This window comes from Myotis lucifugus, unplaced genomic scaffold (assembly GCF_000147115.1).
Source record: "Myotis lucifugus unplaced genomic scaffold, Myoluc2.0 scaffold_136, whole genome shotgun sequence".
In the NCBI taxonomy this organism is placed as follows: domain Eukaryota; kingdom Metazoa; phylum Chordata; class Mammalia; order Chiroptera; family Vespertilionidae; genus Myotis; species Myotis lucifugus.
This window is the reverse complement of record NW_005871184.1, coordinates 2,326,045-2,342,249: the sequence shown is the minus strand read 5'-3', so window position 1 is coordinate 2,342,249 and position 16,205 is coordinate 2,326,045. Positions and strand designations below refer to the sequence as shown.

Here is a 16,205-nt window from a genome sequence, read left to right as displayed (position 1 = left end):
TCCAAGCGCTTTCTGTAGTCTGAGCACCAGTTAGAGGCTTAACAAGTCTTTCATAATTGACTGTCTTGCTAATGGTAGGAGAAAGCAGCCAAGGGGTACAATGATCAATGCAACTGGGAACAGCATCTCTACAGAAACTTTTAAATATTAGGTCATATAGAAATCTAAAACATGACTGTGTTCTTCTGCGTGTGCATACAGCACTGTATAAAGCACACATCTTGCATCTACTCATTCAGTCCTCCCAACATCCCTAGTAAGTCCTATACTTTTTTCTCGTTACCCCGATGGAAGCTTAAAGCGGGCACAGAGAAGCTAATCCATATACTCAAAGTTACGCAACTAGCCTCATGTAAACAGTTAACAGCCAATAGTTGAGGGTATTCATTTAATTCACAGTGGTGAAGCTCTTTACACATCTATGGACAAGGCCAATCATTTGTTTTTGTGTGTGTGTGATAATTGGTCTTCATGATAGGAGTTAGTAGCAATGAACAAATAAAAATGTGTTTGAATTTCTAGACTCATTTTCTGTTTTAAAGAGACATGGTATATATGGAATTTTATAAACTGACATCTCAATGAACAAAAATATATTTAACATATAGGCTTAAACATTAGAATAAATAAAATCATGATTAGTAAAATTAATACTTTTCTCCCCCAGTAGAATTATTTGAAATTTAATGTTAAGCATGGAAAAAAGATAGATGCCCAACATAGATGCCCAAAGAGATTACAATTATAGTCAAAAGCTGAAAGAGAGAAACAACTGACTGAGGTAATATATTTGATAGATCAATATAATATGCATTTCATAATTCCAAAGGATAAAATATGTAAAATAGATTGCACTTCTATCCTAATGGTCTTTTAGAAGTAAGTGATTTATATATTATTTCTCAATTTTTCTCTGTCAATTCACAAGGAAAAAAAACACTAGTTTGAGAACGTTGACTAAATTTCTTCTGGATGTGATTAAGACTCATAAAGAAGAAATGAAGAACAAATTTAAAGAGCCCTTTATGAATGCATTGCAGCACTGTGCCAAGACTTGACTGTGCTTTGAAAAATATATTGCCTTCATAATATAATACTGAAAAATATCACTCTTATTCAAAAGCTCTACCAACAAGCATCCCCACAGAGTTACCAGGCCTAAGTCATTCTTTATCATTTCAGTACACAAAACCATGCTAAAAGGATGTTTTATCCCCCGTGGACCACACCAAGGCAGGCAGACTAAGCCCTGAGAGTTTTGATTGTTCCCCAAACAAAATGAGAAACATAATTCATGTCACAGTCCCACCGCATTATGACTTCTTAAATTTATCATTTCCCCTTGATGACAATAGAAAACTAGTAGATCAACCAAAAGAAATGTGTGCTTCATGTTTCCTTCATTTTTGCACCATATACTGTATGTTAACTGTATACGTTACCGTTTGCATTTAATGTAGTATGTACACATTTGGGCGTGGGGCACAGTCATGGAAGGGCTCATGTAGATTTTCAGAAGACACTAACAAGACAGACATGAATTACAAGATTAAAAAAAACCTCAAAAAGGAGGCACTACTCACAATGTTCATCAGGGTGAGGAGGTAGTTTTGGACGTGCTCTTTGCCATGGAAACGGACCACAGAGTCATCCACTCCCAGCAGCACTTCAATGTTGTAATCGTTGTCTCCCGCATGTCTGCGACGCCTAATTGTTTGGTTCAGCTGCCGGTCAACGTGGTGGTAAACAGTACCTAGATCATCAAGGCCTTCCAGCGCTGACTCTATAAAGAAGGGAAAAAAGCAAACAAAAAAAGCTCAGGCATTTCCGCTCCCCCAAGAGGTCTTCCAATCACTTCTTACAAGAAACGGCTTTTCTAGGGGGCCCACCGTCATAATTCATAATCACTGAGACACTGATTTTTAGTTAATTCTGTAAGTAATATGCACAGCCGTATGCTCAGACAGACCGCCTGTAAATTCAACCCTGAGGGTAAAATGATACTGTTGCACAGAAAGCAGTGTTGCCATGCTGGTCTGAATGTTCCATGAGGATAAGAGCAGTTTCATCTTCCTTTAGCTGCATCCCCAGTACAGAGCAAAGAGAGTGGGGTACAGAAATCTTCTGGCTACATAGTTATTAAATAAATTGAGGTTATAAATAAAAAACCACATGCTAATAATTTTACAGAGGTTAATTTAAGTAACTACAATCATAGAGTGTAGAATTTGTATGTCATACATTTAAATCGCTCCTTTTTCTAGCAGCCTTAACTTAAAAATTCAATTATAGTGTGGCAACACAACAGCATCTTAGTGATATAATTATCAGTCATTATATATTACTTTATTTATTCTGAATATGTTTTTCTAGTGAATGCTGTGAGGGAAGAAGTGGATATACAAGGTACATCCACTTAACATCCAGTTAACACTATAGGTCTACACATTTGTACTGGCCATTATTTGAATAGATTTAAATAGCAGGTCATTTCAATTGCTAGATAACTGAATCTGTGAGATGCCAAAGTAAGAAAGTCAAAAAATTATGTATGGTTAAAGGAAAATAATAGTACAAGCAATTTTTAATTTTATTTTTAGTTGAAGGAATTAAAATTTTTTACTTTCCAAATGGAAATACACACACAAACACACAGTCACACACACGCAGAGGCATATATACAGAGAAATAAACATACAGATATACATATGTCTGTCTATTTATCTATCTATCTCTCTGGAGAAAGTGAACTGAGGCATTCTTAGGTTCTAAATATCTAGATGATATGCCTTCAGATTACCAAATATTTGGCAAATAAAATGTTTTTGGTGGATTGAAAAATAAAATCTATCATTTGGATACTAAAATAAAAGCTATACAAAATTGCTGGTACAAAACTGAAAGCATATTCATTCATTTCCATTTCAAATATATAAAACCTGGAAAAAAATTTTTACACACTGCCTTGATGTCTAAAACAACCACATATCTAAAAACACGTCTGACAGAACCATGTCTGACTCACACTATATACGAAGGTTTATTTAATGCTCAACTGGGGCCTGTAAGCTATTTGAATTAGTGTCTGACATTAATGAATAGGCATTTTCCTCTCCACCTTTGTGGTTTTAGTAAAGTTGAGGGGTAAACAAAGATGTCTCTTGGCCAGAAAGATTGATGACCAAGCCATAGCCACATGGGATTAGAAATAGTGGAAGTACAGATCCCACTCACACCCTTTCCACTTAAAAAAAAAGCAAGCAAGCAAGCAAGCAACACCAGCATCCTCCCCTACATTAGGGCCATAAGCTCTGAATGTAACTACTCAGATTTGAAAGCTATACTGTAATTCGCTTTGACCAAAGCCCAACTGCTGGATCATTAGTTGGGAATTTTCTCCTCATCAGGGAATCACACTGGCTCCACAACACATAAATAACTCTCGCCACCATCCACATCAAATGGAAAGCTTTCCTCAAAAGTTGTTTTTAAGAGTTGTAAACCCTCATTGAAGGCAAGAGGCTACACCTGCAAACAGCTTTACTATTCAACCTCAAGTCTTTTCACACACTTGAGAATGTGAAAGGTTGTGATTGCGTACAAACAGAAAATTCATACATGAACTCCCACTTCTAAAAATGGTCCTTTCGGGCAGCACTGTCAGCGACCACATCCAATGGAAATATACCAGCAATGTCATCATATCATTAAGTCTGATGCATGAATGAAGGAGGCTGAATACTTGTTTCAGAGAGAAGGTTCATTCTGCTCTAATACACCTTTGGTTTGGCCTTTCTATCTCTCCTTGAACAGGCAGTTTTCTGGAAAGAGAAGAGAATCTGTGTTTCTCTCCGCCCCCCCCCCCACCTTAATTGCATGGAACCTAGGGAGGAAGAAGGAAGCCTTTTTCTTTCAATCATTGCCTTTATTCGATCAAGAATACTTCTGTCCTTATTCCCCCTCCCTGTGCTGTACAATGTTTTTTTATTATTACTAGATGAGCATTGCCAAACATTTCAAAGAAAAGCAAGTGGAATAACTTCTGACACTTATTATCTATACACACCTCTGTTAATTACAGATACAGTGGGGCCTTGACTTACGAGTGTCCCGACTAATGAGTTTTTTGAGATACCAGCTGTCTCTTGGCCGATTTTTTGCATTGAGTTGACAGAGTAATTTGAGTTAACGAGCTCCTTAACGAGCTTGGTCTGGAACGAATTAAACTCGTAAGTCAAGGCCCCACTGTAGTTCTGAGTCTGCAAAATATCTTCATTCATCATGAAATATCCTCAGTACGTCCACTTTATAATATGGTAAAATGGTTAGTAGCACAGGCTTTCAAGCAGACATACCTAGCTTTAAATCCTAGGAGTGTCACATCCTAGCAGCGGGCTTTTATTTAAGACTAGGGGCCCAGTGCACGAATTCATGCACCTTGAAAGGAACTGTGGGCTGCTAGGCTGCGGTGGGTACAGGGGCGGGTCTTGGACCATCACCCACACCCCCACCTGGCACCTCCTGCCGTGGCCCCCGGTCTATGTCTGCCGGCAGCTCCACTCCTGCTGCTGCCGCTCCCACGTGCTGATGGCGCTGACCCTGCTCGCACCCATTGATGGCACAGAGCGATTGGAGCCGGCGCCAGCAGCGGGTGTGAGTGGGACTGGCGCCGTCAGTGAGTGCGAGCGGCAGCTGCTGTCCCGATCCCCCCTCAGGAGCAGGGGGAGGTGGAGAAGGTTTCAGGGGCGATTGGGGCCGGCGCTGGCATTGAGTGCGAGTGGTGACTCTGGCATCGGCAGCGGATGCGAGAGGGGGCTGCCAGCCCCGATTGCCCCTCAGGAGCAGAGGGAGGTAGAGAAGCCCTGAGGGGCGATCGGGCCAGCAGCTGCCACTCACACCCACTGACGGCACTGAGCGATTGGGGCCAGTGCCGGGCGCCGGCAGCAGGTGCAAGCAGTGGCTCCAGCGCCAGCAGTGGATGAGAGTGGGGCCAGCGCCACCAGAGGCTCGCCCCAATGACAGCGACTGGTGCCCCGCCTTGGTCTGGCACCCTCGCTCACCTGCTCCACTATCCTGCTGCGGCCGACACCCCGCCATGTTCTGCGTACGCCCCCTAGTGGTCAGCGCACATCATAGCGACCGGCTATTCGGTTGTTCCACCGTTCAGTCTATTTGCATATTAGGGTTTTATATATGTATAGATGCCTAACTTCTTTGACCTTCAGTTTCTTCTTCTGTAAAACTCTGCAGACTTGCTGTGATGATATGATTAACGATCACAAAAAAAAAGAAAACTGTGCACACTGTCTAGATCAGCCGTGGGCAAACTACGGCCCGCAGCCAAGACCGGTTTGGCTCAGTGGATGGAGCGTCGGCCTGCGGACTGAGGGGTCCCGGGTTCGGTTCCGGTCAAGGACATGTACCTGGGTTGTGGGCACATCCCCAGTGGGGGATGTGCAGGAGGCAGCTGATCGATCTCATCGATGTTTCTAGCTCTCTGTCTCTCTCCCTTCCTCTCTGTAAGAAATCAATAAAATATATTTAAAAAAAAAACTAAAAAAAAAAAAAAGACCGTACCCTTTTATGTAATGATGTTTACTTTGAATTTATATTAGTTCACACAAACACTCCATCCATGCTTTTATTCCGGCCCTCCGGTCCAGTTTAAGAACCCATTGTGGCCCTCGAGTCAAAAAGTTTGCCCACCCCTGGTCTAGATGTTAGTGCTTAACAAGTATTATTTACAGCTACTAGTACAATAGTGATGATGTGATGATAGTTTCCCATTAAGAGAAGACATAATTTTTTGATGCTTCCCACATTCTGTTTTATAGATTGCAAATCAAATAGTTATTCTTTTAAAACAGAGATGAGGGAAAAAAAAACTTGAATTAGTGAAAGAAACTCTGGACTGCTGGTAACTTTAGAAAGAATGGGAGTAACAATATCTCCTGCAGTGCACAAAGTAGACACAAGAGAGAAGAATCTAGAATGTTTACGTTCAATGTTAAATTAGGATTAAAATCAATGAGACAAGCTTCATTAGTAGATTAAAAACGTACAAAACTGGAAAGAGTTGGCTTATAGATGGCGCTGATCTTCCTCCCACACACACTTACTGAGTACCCACACCGGTGGCAGACCCTGAGAAGGTAAACAACTACTCGGCGCTTCTGCAGGTGGAACCCCTGGGAACCACGCAGCTGTGCTGGATTTATAATATTCAGAACGTAGCTGAATTTTATCATGTAGTAACAATTACGTAGGCTTGAGTCACTTTCAGAATTGCTAGGTTAAGCAGATCTAATCAGGGTGCTAAAGCATGCCTTTTACTAGAGTTCACACCTCTATAAAGCTTCAGCGTTAAAGAGCTGACACACTTTGACAAGTCTCTGTCTAATTCTCCATGGTCTCTGTGCCCCCATAGGAATAGCAACATAAAGCCACTATCATTCCAATCCTGTTCAACCACTCCCTAGCAGATCTGTTCACTGCGAAGGGGACTGAGAGGAATCACAGGGAAGTCAGCAGCCAAGTTCAAGAAGTGAAAGCTGAGCGACATTTTGCACTGGGTGTTGCAAACTGTGGATCCTGGTGTCATACTGCTACCTAAGCACATCAAGGGGACTTGAATGGCAGTGATAGATGCAATAACAGAATTAGCAGGAAAACTGATCATCTTAAAATAAATAAGTCACTGCACTAAGTATAGTGGTACTACACTTCCTCACTTCATTCCAGAAAGTGACACTCAGGGTACTTTTCAAGCTTTCCAGAAATATCAAATGCAACCCCACTTAGTATGTAGATTGAGTGTGTTCTCTCTTTTTTTTTTTTTCAAACTTTTTGGAAAATGAAAGTTTTTGAAACTTACCTGAGGAATTAGGATTAATATTTTGGAAACATTTTGACTGTATCCTTTTGTGTACCCCCTAGCTTCCCAATTGCTATATATGAACTTTCAGAAAAAGAATCATCTTATATAATAAAAGGCTAATACACAAATTGACTCAACTGAACGGCGAACGACCAGTTGTTATGATGCACTATTACCATCAGGGGGCAGATGCTCAATGCAGGAGCTACCCCCAGTAGTCAGTGTGCTCCCACAGGGGGAGCTCCACTCAGTCAGAAGCCGGGCTCATGGCTGGCGAGCGCAGCGGTGGTGGCAGAGCCTCTCTGGCCTCCATGCCAGTCGGACATCCCCCAAAGGCTCCCAGACTGCCAGAGGGTGCAGGCTGGGCTGAGGGAATCCCCCCAGTGCATGAAATTCATGCACTGGGCCTCTAGTTGTACTATAAAACCTGTTTTTATTGAAATAAAATATTTGGGGGGACATAGATAACCAAGTCACAAAAAGTATAGTTATTTTAGTGTTAAATATAGAATTCTGTTAACCCAGAATTTTGAATTTATCAAACAGAAAAAGTAGAATATCACTTGTTTTGCTGGTTATGGACATTGAAGCTTAAGACATTTTCAGAATGGAATATGGCATGTGTCTATGCCTAATTATCTTTACATTGCAGGATTGGGGAAATCATTCTGCACCCCAGAAAAATTCCTATGGTCTGGAAAATGACAGGAGACAAAGATAACATTGGAAAGGTACAAATTTTGATCAAGTTCTCAATCTGATACAAATATATTTGGGGTTGGAATGCAATCTTAAGCGCCTATATATATAAAAGCCTAAGCAATCATTATGACCAGTCAACTGGTCACTATGACATGCATTGACCACAAGGGGGCAGATGCTCAATGCAGGAGTTGCCCCCTTGTGGTCAGTGTGCTCCCACAGCCAACCTCCCCCTTGCCAGCTGGCCCCTATTGGCCCTGACCCCACCCATGCACAAATTCGTGCACCGGGGGGCCTCTAGTCCTACATAAAAAAAGGTTAATATGCAAATTGTCCCCTCGACAGGAAGTTCAACTGGGAGTTTGACCAGGGTGCGGGGCTGGCTGGCCAACTGCCTGCGGCCTCTCCCTCAGCCGGCCTCACCCCCAATTGCCCCCCCCCAAGCCGATTGGGGGGCAGGCTGGCCCGGCCCTCCAACAGCGCACCATCCCTCCCTCCAGCAGGCCCAGCCTGATCGGCCCTCACCGGGGCAGGCCGGCCAGACCCCACCCGTGTACAAATTCTTGCACAGGGCCTCTAGGACTATGATAAAAGCATGAACAATTTGTCAACCCCATATTCTAGTCTCTCCTTCCTAAGAAACACAATGTCAATTTTATTTGTTGTGGCAATAAATCCAGCTAGAAGTCATTCCCAGGCTCCCTATGACTTAGGACCACGCATGACTAAGAATAAGCCAATGTGATATGAGCAGAAGTTTAGCTTGTTCCTCTGTGATTTAAATTGCTTGTATGGAGAGCTTCCATGAAGGCTCCCCGAAGGAAGGTGATTCATCTTGGTAGGTTCCCCTCCCCTTTGTCCCTTTACTCAATATTTCTTCCTGCTGCCTGGAAACATGGGCACGATGTCAGGAGTTCTATGAGGTGACACTGGAATCAAGGCAAGTGCTAAATATGGCAGGGCAGCTATAAAGAAGGGCTCTGACCCCACAATGACTGTGGGGCTACCATCCCCACCCTGGATGGACTGCCCAGCGCCAGACTTCGCTCTACATGAGGAATAGCACTGCCATTGCGTTTTGGCCATGTTTTGGTTTTCTTTTTTTATGTCACCAAATCTAGTCCTAAAAGATATGACACTGAAAATATTTAACCTTGTTGTCTAGATTAGCACACTTACTACCTTTGGGAATGCAAGTTAATTTTCATGTGAATAACTGAATGATAAAGCAAGATTCATTTTACCAAAATGTTCCATAGTAGCTTTCTTTATAGTATATACACTATAGAAAATGAGAATTACATTGTTTTGCAGTATCAAAAATACAGAATGAGTTTAGATATAGAAATTATGCATTACTCATGAACAGAATAGTGGTGAAAATCAAGTGATTTTCCAGAGGTAGGTGGAGATCCTAAGATCAGATCTAAAAATAGGCATAAAAATCCAACAAATGTCATATGGTAACATCAGAGTGCAGTTAACTTAAATAATTGTGGACCATAACTGTTTGTATGATCCACCATCAGTAATTTTTGCAATGATATGTATATTTTTAAATCTATATCATCAACCCCTAAAAAATATACACTAACAACATCTCCAAATGTATGAGGCCACCATTCTACCAAGATATAAAAATGTTTCAGTGAAAAGTAGCTGAATTTTTCACCAAATGGGAAATTCCATAATGATACTTCAAAGAACTATATTCAGGCCAATTTATGATGTCAACTCTGAAGTTTCATTAGGTAACTATTGCTGTTAAAAAAAGGGGGGGGAGGGGACATTACCGTTAAATGAATATTTATTTCCATGATTTCTTTTCCCCAAAAGTTCTAATTCTAAAATACATGTTGCTTTTGTTTTCACCGACTACTTTAAGGGATAACATATGGCATTTTTAAAATGGAAAATTTACCTTTTAAGTGAAAAATAAAAATGCTTTTATGCTTTAGGTTTGCAATCATTAACCAAACAAAACAGAAAAGTCACCTCAGTGTCCAATACATAGAAAATTCTGACTTTTAATAAGAATCTCCTATATGTTAGAATATTTTTATCTGCAAATAAAGAAAACTTTACTTAAAGTATTTTAAACAACCAGAAAAGATGTGTTTGCCTTACAAGACATCCAAAGGTAGGGCAATTCCTGGGTTAATCGGTTCATCAGCAATAAAATATCACGTAGCCATTTTTTCCCATCTTTCCATACCCTGCTATTCTTGGTGTCTAAGTGTTATCTGCAGATTAGCTCCTTTGATTATTCGCAAATGGCTACATCAATTCTAGCAGCGTAGCCAGGCACAACAAATTTTACTTTCACCGGTCTTCCTTAGGAGTAGACAAAAATCTTTCCTAGAAGCCCTCTGGCACATTTAACTACATGTTTCAGTGGCCAGAACTCAATCAAATGGCCATATAAAAATCATTCACAAATAAGAACAGAACTCCACTATACATTAGTCCAATCAGAAATCAGCCTCTGTGACTGAGGCCAGCCTCCACTGAAGCATATATTTAGGAAAAGTGTGGGTTTGTGAATAATAATAAGGTCCTATTTTTAAAAATCGAGGAAAAGCCTTCAAATAAAAGGCAGGGGAGAGGGAAATGGATGTTGTACAGACAACTCACATTGCTGAATCCTCCATTTCAGATCCTCCTCTTCCCACCTTTCCTAGTAACAGTCTTCCACTGGTTCCTTTTATTCTATCTTAGTTTGCATTAATACAGTTGGTGTTTAATTTTTCTTATTGTAATATGTTGCATAGAGATCACTTCTGCACTCTTTTGGCCTCTTAATGTTTTCGGAAAGATACAGTCCTTCATTCCTGGAGTAGTGAACTCTATTCATTGTTGCTCACTCAGCCCCATTCCAATCATTTCTTGAATAAATCACTAAAATGTCTGGGTGTGTGCTGAGTTGCCAGACAAAATAGAGTATTTTCTGTTAAACTCCAATTTCAGATAAATAACAACTTGGGGGAGGGGGGATAGGTATGTCCCAAACATTCATTGAGACATACCTAATACTAAAATCTTACTCACTGTTTATCTAAAATTAAAATTTAAATAAAGAGCCTATATTTTTAAAAAATATTTTTATTGATTTTTATTGAGGCAGGGAGAGTAAGAGAGAGAGAGAGAAACATCAATGATGAGAGAGAATCACTGATCAGCTACCTCCTGCATACCCCACACTGGGGATCGAGCCCACAACCTGGGCATATGCCCTGACCCCGAGAATCGAACCGTGACCTCCTGGTTCATAGGTTGATGCCCAACCACTGAGTCGCGCTGGCTGGGCTGATCCTGTATTTTTATTTGCGAAATCTGGCCACTCTAGGTGTGGGGCGACTATCATTCTCCAGGAAGCCCATGTAGTTACGTGGATTTTGGAAGACAGAACAGTTTTTAATTTTCAAATTTCATCACTCTATACAATTACTAGCATTCTAATAAAGGGTTCTCTTCCTCTTGATTATAAATTATACTCTTTCTTCCTTCTGGTGTTTGTAATTGAGTTCTACTAACTTGAAGAGTAGACGAAGAGGTCCTCTTGCCAATTTACTAGATTACATCCCAGCAGTCTCACTGCTGGAAGTTAAGTTGCATAAAAAGAGGTAGGATTCCATTCTACAGCTGTGACTTTCAAAGCTCAAATTATTTCTTTTAGTTGCCGCTTTGCTACTTTATAAAGGGTAAAAGATTTCTTCACTTCGAATTTCCACAGACATTCTACTGGAGCATACTAAGTTTTTCCTCAAAGGCCTACTGAATGATTTAACATACATTTAAAGAAGTTGTTATATCCAAATTATGAATATTAACAATTCCATGTATTCTTTTCAATAAATATTTAAAGAACAGGGACCACTTGACGAGACACCATTCTAATCACTGGGAGGATAGCAGTGGACACTGGGAGTATAGTTTGATCCCACAGACTAAATTTCCAAAGATAAGAATGATGAAGCATAAGAAGAATAAAACAGAATGAGGAGGGTAAGAGGGACAAAATGAGATAGGCACAAGATCTTTCATAATAAGGTACAGTACAAAACTCCTAACCCACAATATTCAAGTGAAATTTAATAACAGCACTTTTCCATTCAAGTAAAATTAACGAGCCAGCCATTCTTAACGCGAATTTCTACTAACAACACATATTTGATAAAACTACTCTTAGTCTAAGGAATAAAGTATGACAGAGGAAAGACAGTTATATTTACACTGTATCCTATGCCTTTGTTACATTGTCCCAGATAGTACTGATCATATGGCAGCAAAAAAAAAAAAATTGGGGGCATTTTCACATCTATTTATTTTTAAAATGTCAAATACATGAAGTTTTAATAGCTGTTTTTAGTGTTTTATCTTATAATTCTAACATTTCAATCAATTCTGGGTTGATTTTGACTGATTTTTCTCATCAATGTGGGTTGCATTTTCCTGCTTCTTTGCATACTTGGTCATTTTCATGAGGTGTCTGACATGGTAAATTTTACTTTGGCTGCTGGATGCATTTGTATTCCTATAAATATTCTCAAGCTTTGCTCTTAGATACTGTTAAAAATACTTGAAAACAGTTTGGTCCTTTCAGATCCTGCTTTAACAATGTATTAATCAGGATCAGACCAAGGCTCATGTAGGGCTACTTACAATGACTGAGGCAAGACCCCTCTGTGTGCTCTATCCAGTGCCGGGAGAATCATGGGATAGTCCCAACTGCCAGAAGGGATCAAGCACCTTTCCCAGCCCCATGAAAAGGCAGGCACTGTTGCCTCTAACCTCCCAGGTGATTCCTCTCCAAGCTTTGCATAGTTTCCTCACATGAATGCGTGTATCAGGACTCGGCTAACTACTAGCGGGGAACCTCCACAGATCTTCAGAGCTCTACCTCTTTTTTGCTCCCTCCCCTCCCATGCTCAAGCCTCTGAACGCTGGCCACCTTCATCTTCTGGACTCCCAGCTCTGGCTTCTCAACTCTTCCCTGGCATTCAGACGGAAAACTCTTCAGGAAGTAGACTGGAGTAAAGCTGAGGCTCACCTCGCTTGCTTCTCATCTCTTAGGAATCACTGTCCTTTGTTGCCAGATACCCAGTGTTTGCAAATGATGGTTTCTTATATTTTGTCCATTGCTGGTTGTTTAAAGGAGGGTAAATTCAGTCTCCGTTATTTCATCTTGGCTAGAAGCGGAAGTTCATTTAATTGGATTTTGCTGAGAACGTATGGTGCTTCAAAAGCTTAGGTTTACAGGCACGTTACTTTGTGACACGACTTAGAATTTTCTATAACCATTAAGCTATCCCTAAATGACTATCTATACACATTTACTTGGACTTGTAGAAGTCAGGTAGTAGTAAAATGTTCAATGTAAAAACCCTGACATTGCTCTTTCAATTAAAAAAAATCATACATTCATGAGATATTAAATATACTTGAAAACATCCTTGCAATACAGGGTATCATATGCAAGGAAGAGCAATTTAAGGTTGAACAGCCTTTAGTAAATTTCAAAAAAAAAAAAAATCTCATTTACCTTTCTCATAAAAGCTGTACATTAAAAGCTGGCTGTGCCAAAAGATACTAGAAATGTGTTTACAGAAACACAGACACAAAAAAAACAACAACAACAACTGTGTTCCAAGAGTAGAAAAGAAAAAAAAAAGGCTGCTTTTTATTTAACAAAAACACAGAGGAGTGCAAAAAATTAAAGCCTTAGCAAACATAGGTATTGCCTTATACTCCAAAGAATATGATGTTTGAAATAGTCACTGAAAATGTTTTGCACTGAGTTTTTTAGAGAATTGCAAACTAGAGTTTTAAAAAAATCATAATTAGATGATTAAAAATTGGGAGTGAACTTCAGGAAGTCATTGAAGGCAAGAAATAAATTCTATATATCTGTACCTTGCCTATTATCCTGGCATAAATACTAGTAATTTTTTTCTCTCACTTTCAAATGTGTCCTGGTTAGAACAATGAAGTGGTCACCCTTCTAGGTCTCTCAGTCTCAGAGCATGTGATTTCTAGAAGGCAGGGCTGGACCTGTATAATTCTCCTTTGTGCACTTGTGTTCAATGACAACAGAGAGACTGCGATAACAGGGCTTCTGTGTTCTGGCTGCAGTGATGTTCTCTCCTCGCTGTGGAACGTTCTGGCCGCAGTGATGTTCTCTCCTCGCTGTGGAACGTTCTGGCCGCAGTGATGTTCTCTCCTCGCTGTGGAACGTTCTGGTCGCAGTGATGTTCTCTCCTCGCTGTGGAACGGGTGGTGAATGTGACTGATCGGCGTCGGCATCCGTCCCAACTTCCTTGTGGTGCGGGCTCCTGCAGAGGCTGGAACCACGTGCCCCACATGCTTGCAGGTAGGATTCCAGGTGAGAATTTAGTTAAGCCAAGAAGATGCACTCACGTGAGGTATGAAACTCGGAAGTGGCAAATGTGGTTGGGGAAACGCTGTGGAGATGGGTTTTCTTTAGCAGCATCCGAGCTGACAACGACAGGGAAGTGTGGGGCAGTCATGGCAGTTTATTATCCTCAGAAGACATCTTCAGTGGCCAGGTCTGGGAGTCGGCAGATGCAGTGGCCAGGCCTGGGCGGCTGCTTGCTCATTCTTCCTCTCTGACTACTGCAGCAACAGCAGCTGCCCGGGTGGGCCCACCTACCGTAACCTCTGGGAACTAGTCCTGGAGCCCAAGCCTAGAGGCCACTCCTCCAATCCGCCCATCAATTTAATGTGCACTTAATTATTTATATTAAATCCTTTCAAGCTTAAAATAGCTAGTGTGGTTTCAATTTCCTGGAACTGAACCTTGACATATATATGGTAAGTTATTTAACAAAACTGGGACTCATATACATAGCCCTGTAATAAGAGGGCTGGGCTGTTTAATGACCTGCAAGATTGCTTCTACCTCTAGAATTCTGCGTCTGTGATTCTACACTTTAGTAGAGTTTGCCTAACATCTGTAATTTTCTCTCCTGCATTCCTCAGAAACTGCTTCCAAGCTGGACTCTAGCTTATATTGCCATATAACTATTTCAGTAACATCACTATTCATATTCTTTTAGTATTCAGAAACTACACCAAAAGCCATTGGGTGTATACAAGGCAGGAATGAGGGATCACTTAGTCATTCAACAAACATTTTTTAGCAAGTATTATGTGCCAGGTGCTTTTAAGTGATCTTATATAATAAAAGCATAATATGCAAATCGACCAAATGGCAGAACGACCAGTCGCTATGTCACGCACTGACAACCAGGGGGCAGACGCTCAATGCAGGAGCTTCCCCCAGTCTTCAGGCGCCGGGTAAGCCAAGAAGGGTGCCAGCGGGGGCCCCCCATCACCCCGCCAGTCACCCCACAGATCAGCCCTGATCCCTGGCCAGGCCTAGAGACCCTACTCATGCACAGATTTCATACAAATTTCATATAGTATTACATAAACTCCTTAACTTATTAGTCCAATGATCATCTCATGGCACACATAAACTAATAACTAAAATTCTGCGGCACACCAAAAATATATTATATCTTTTGCTAATCTGACAAAAAAAAAAGGTATAATTTTGATTCACACCAGATGGCTACTGTTGTGTTGGTTGTTGACATTTTTTAATTTGACAATCTAAGGGACAAGAGGTCAGTGCCCCTGACTTAATAAGTATTGCATGTTTTAAAAATTCTTGCGGCACACCAGTTAAAAAAAATAACTGACCTAGGCCATGTGTTTAGACAAAACATTCCTGGAAATAACTTTTATCTTTTTCTTGCTTGCAATTTAATAGCTTTCAGTCCCCACCTTATAGAGAGCCCTTTCTAGTCCAGGCTTCAGGCGGGATAGCTTCTTCTATACAAAAATTGACCCCATCAAATAAGGATTTCTCTTCCCACCTCTCTAGACCACGGTCTCCATTTCTAGCCCATTTTCCTTTCTTCAATAGAGTGAAGTGTCACACGTTCTCTTCACTGATACAGTCTTTCACCTCTGGATTTCATTCCTCTCCATCTTAGTTCTCCACATGTCTCTTTAGGGGGCCCTTTGTTAGATCCTGTGTTCCTCATCAATTGGTGGAGAATTACCCAAGGCCTTTTGCTTTTTACACATATTACTTTGGACAACTCATTCAGCTAAGAGTTTTAATACAGTTTTTAACCCTTAGGTTATATATCCTGATTTACAGAACATTTCTACCTTCTGTTCCCATATCATCTCATTATTATTATTCTCAAAGTATTAATTTACCTCCACATAATATATCCTTCAACAATCTTTTGCACTTTTTTTCCAGGCAATCAAAACTCTGTAGTTATTTTTACTTTGCTTGCCTCATCAGGCCATAGCCAAATTATGATAATTCTGGCTACATAATATTCTTAGATTTGCCATTCTCTCTGCTTTTCTGCATCCACTGCATCCAACATCATATTTTTAGTTCTATATAATGAACTCTTTCTTCTCTTTCTCTATGTTCTGACTTCTACATTTATCATATGTTCAACCACTTAAATGATCTTCTTTAAATGTTACTCCAAGAGCTTATGGTACTATAAATTCCCTTTCTTCATTAAATCTAAACCTTTTGGCACTGGCCAAACATTTCGCTACCTAAAGTACA

General features: G+C 40.5%; 1 protein-coding gene across 1 annotated transcript in view; it reads right to left on the bottom strand.

Moving 5' to 3' along the window:
* The window catches only part of ADAMTS3 (ADAM metallopeptidase with thrombospondin type 1 motif 3), a 249,541-nt gene that overhangs the window by 51,588 nt on the left and 181,748 nt on the right, over window positions 1-16,205 (bottom strand). Inside the window, exon 5 of the mRNA XM_023758660.1 lies at window positions 1,584-1,783. Within this exon, the coding sequence (XP_023614428.1) occupies window positions 1,584-1,783 (200 nt within the window). The remainder of the gene's footprint in view (window positions 1-1,583; window positions 1,784-16,205) is intronic.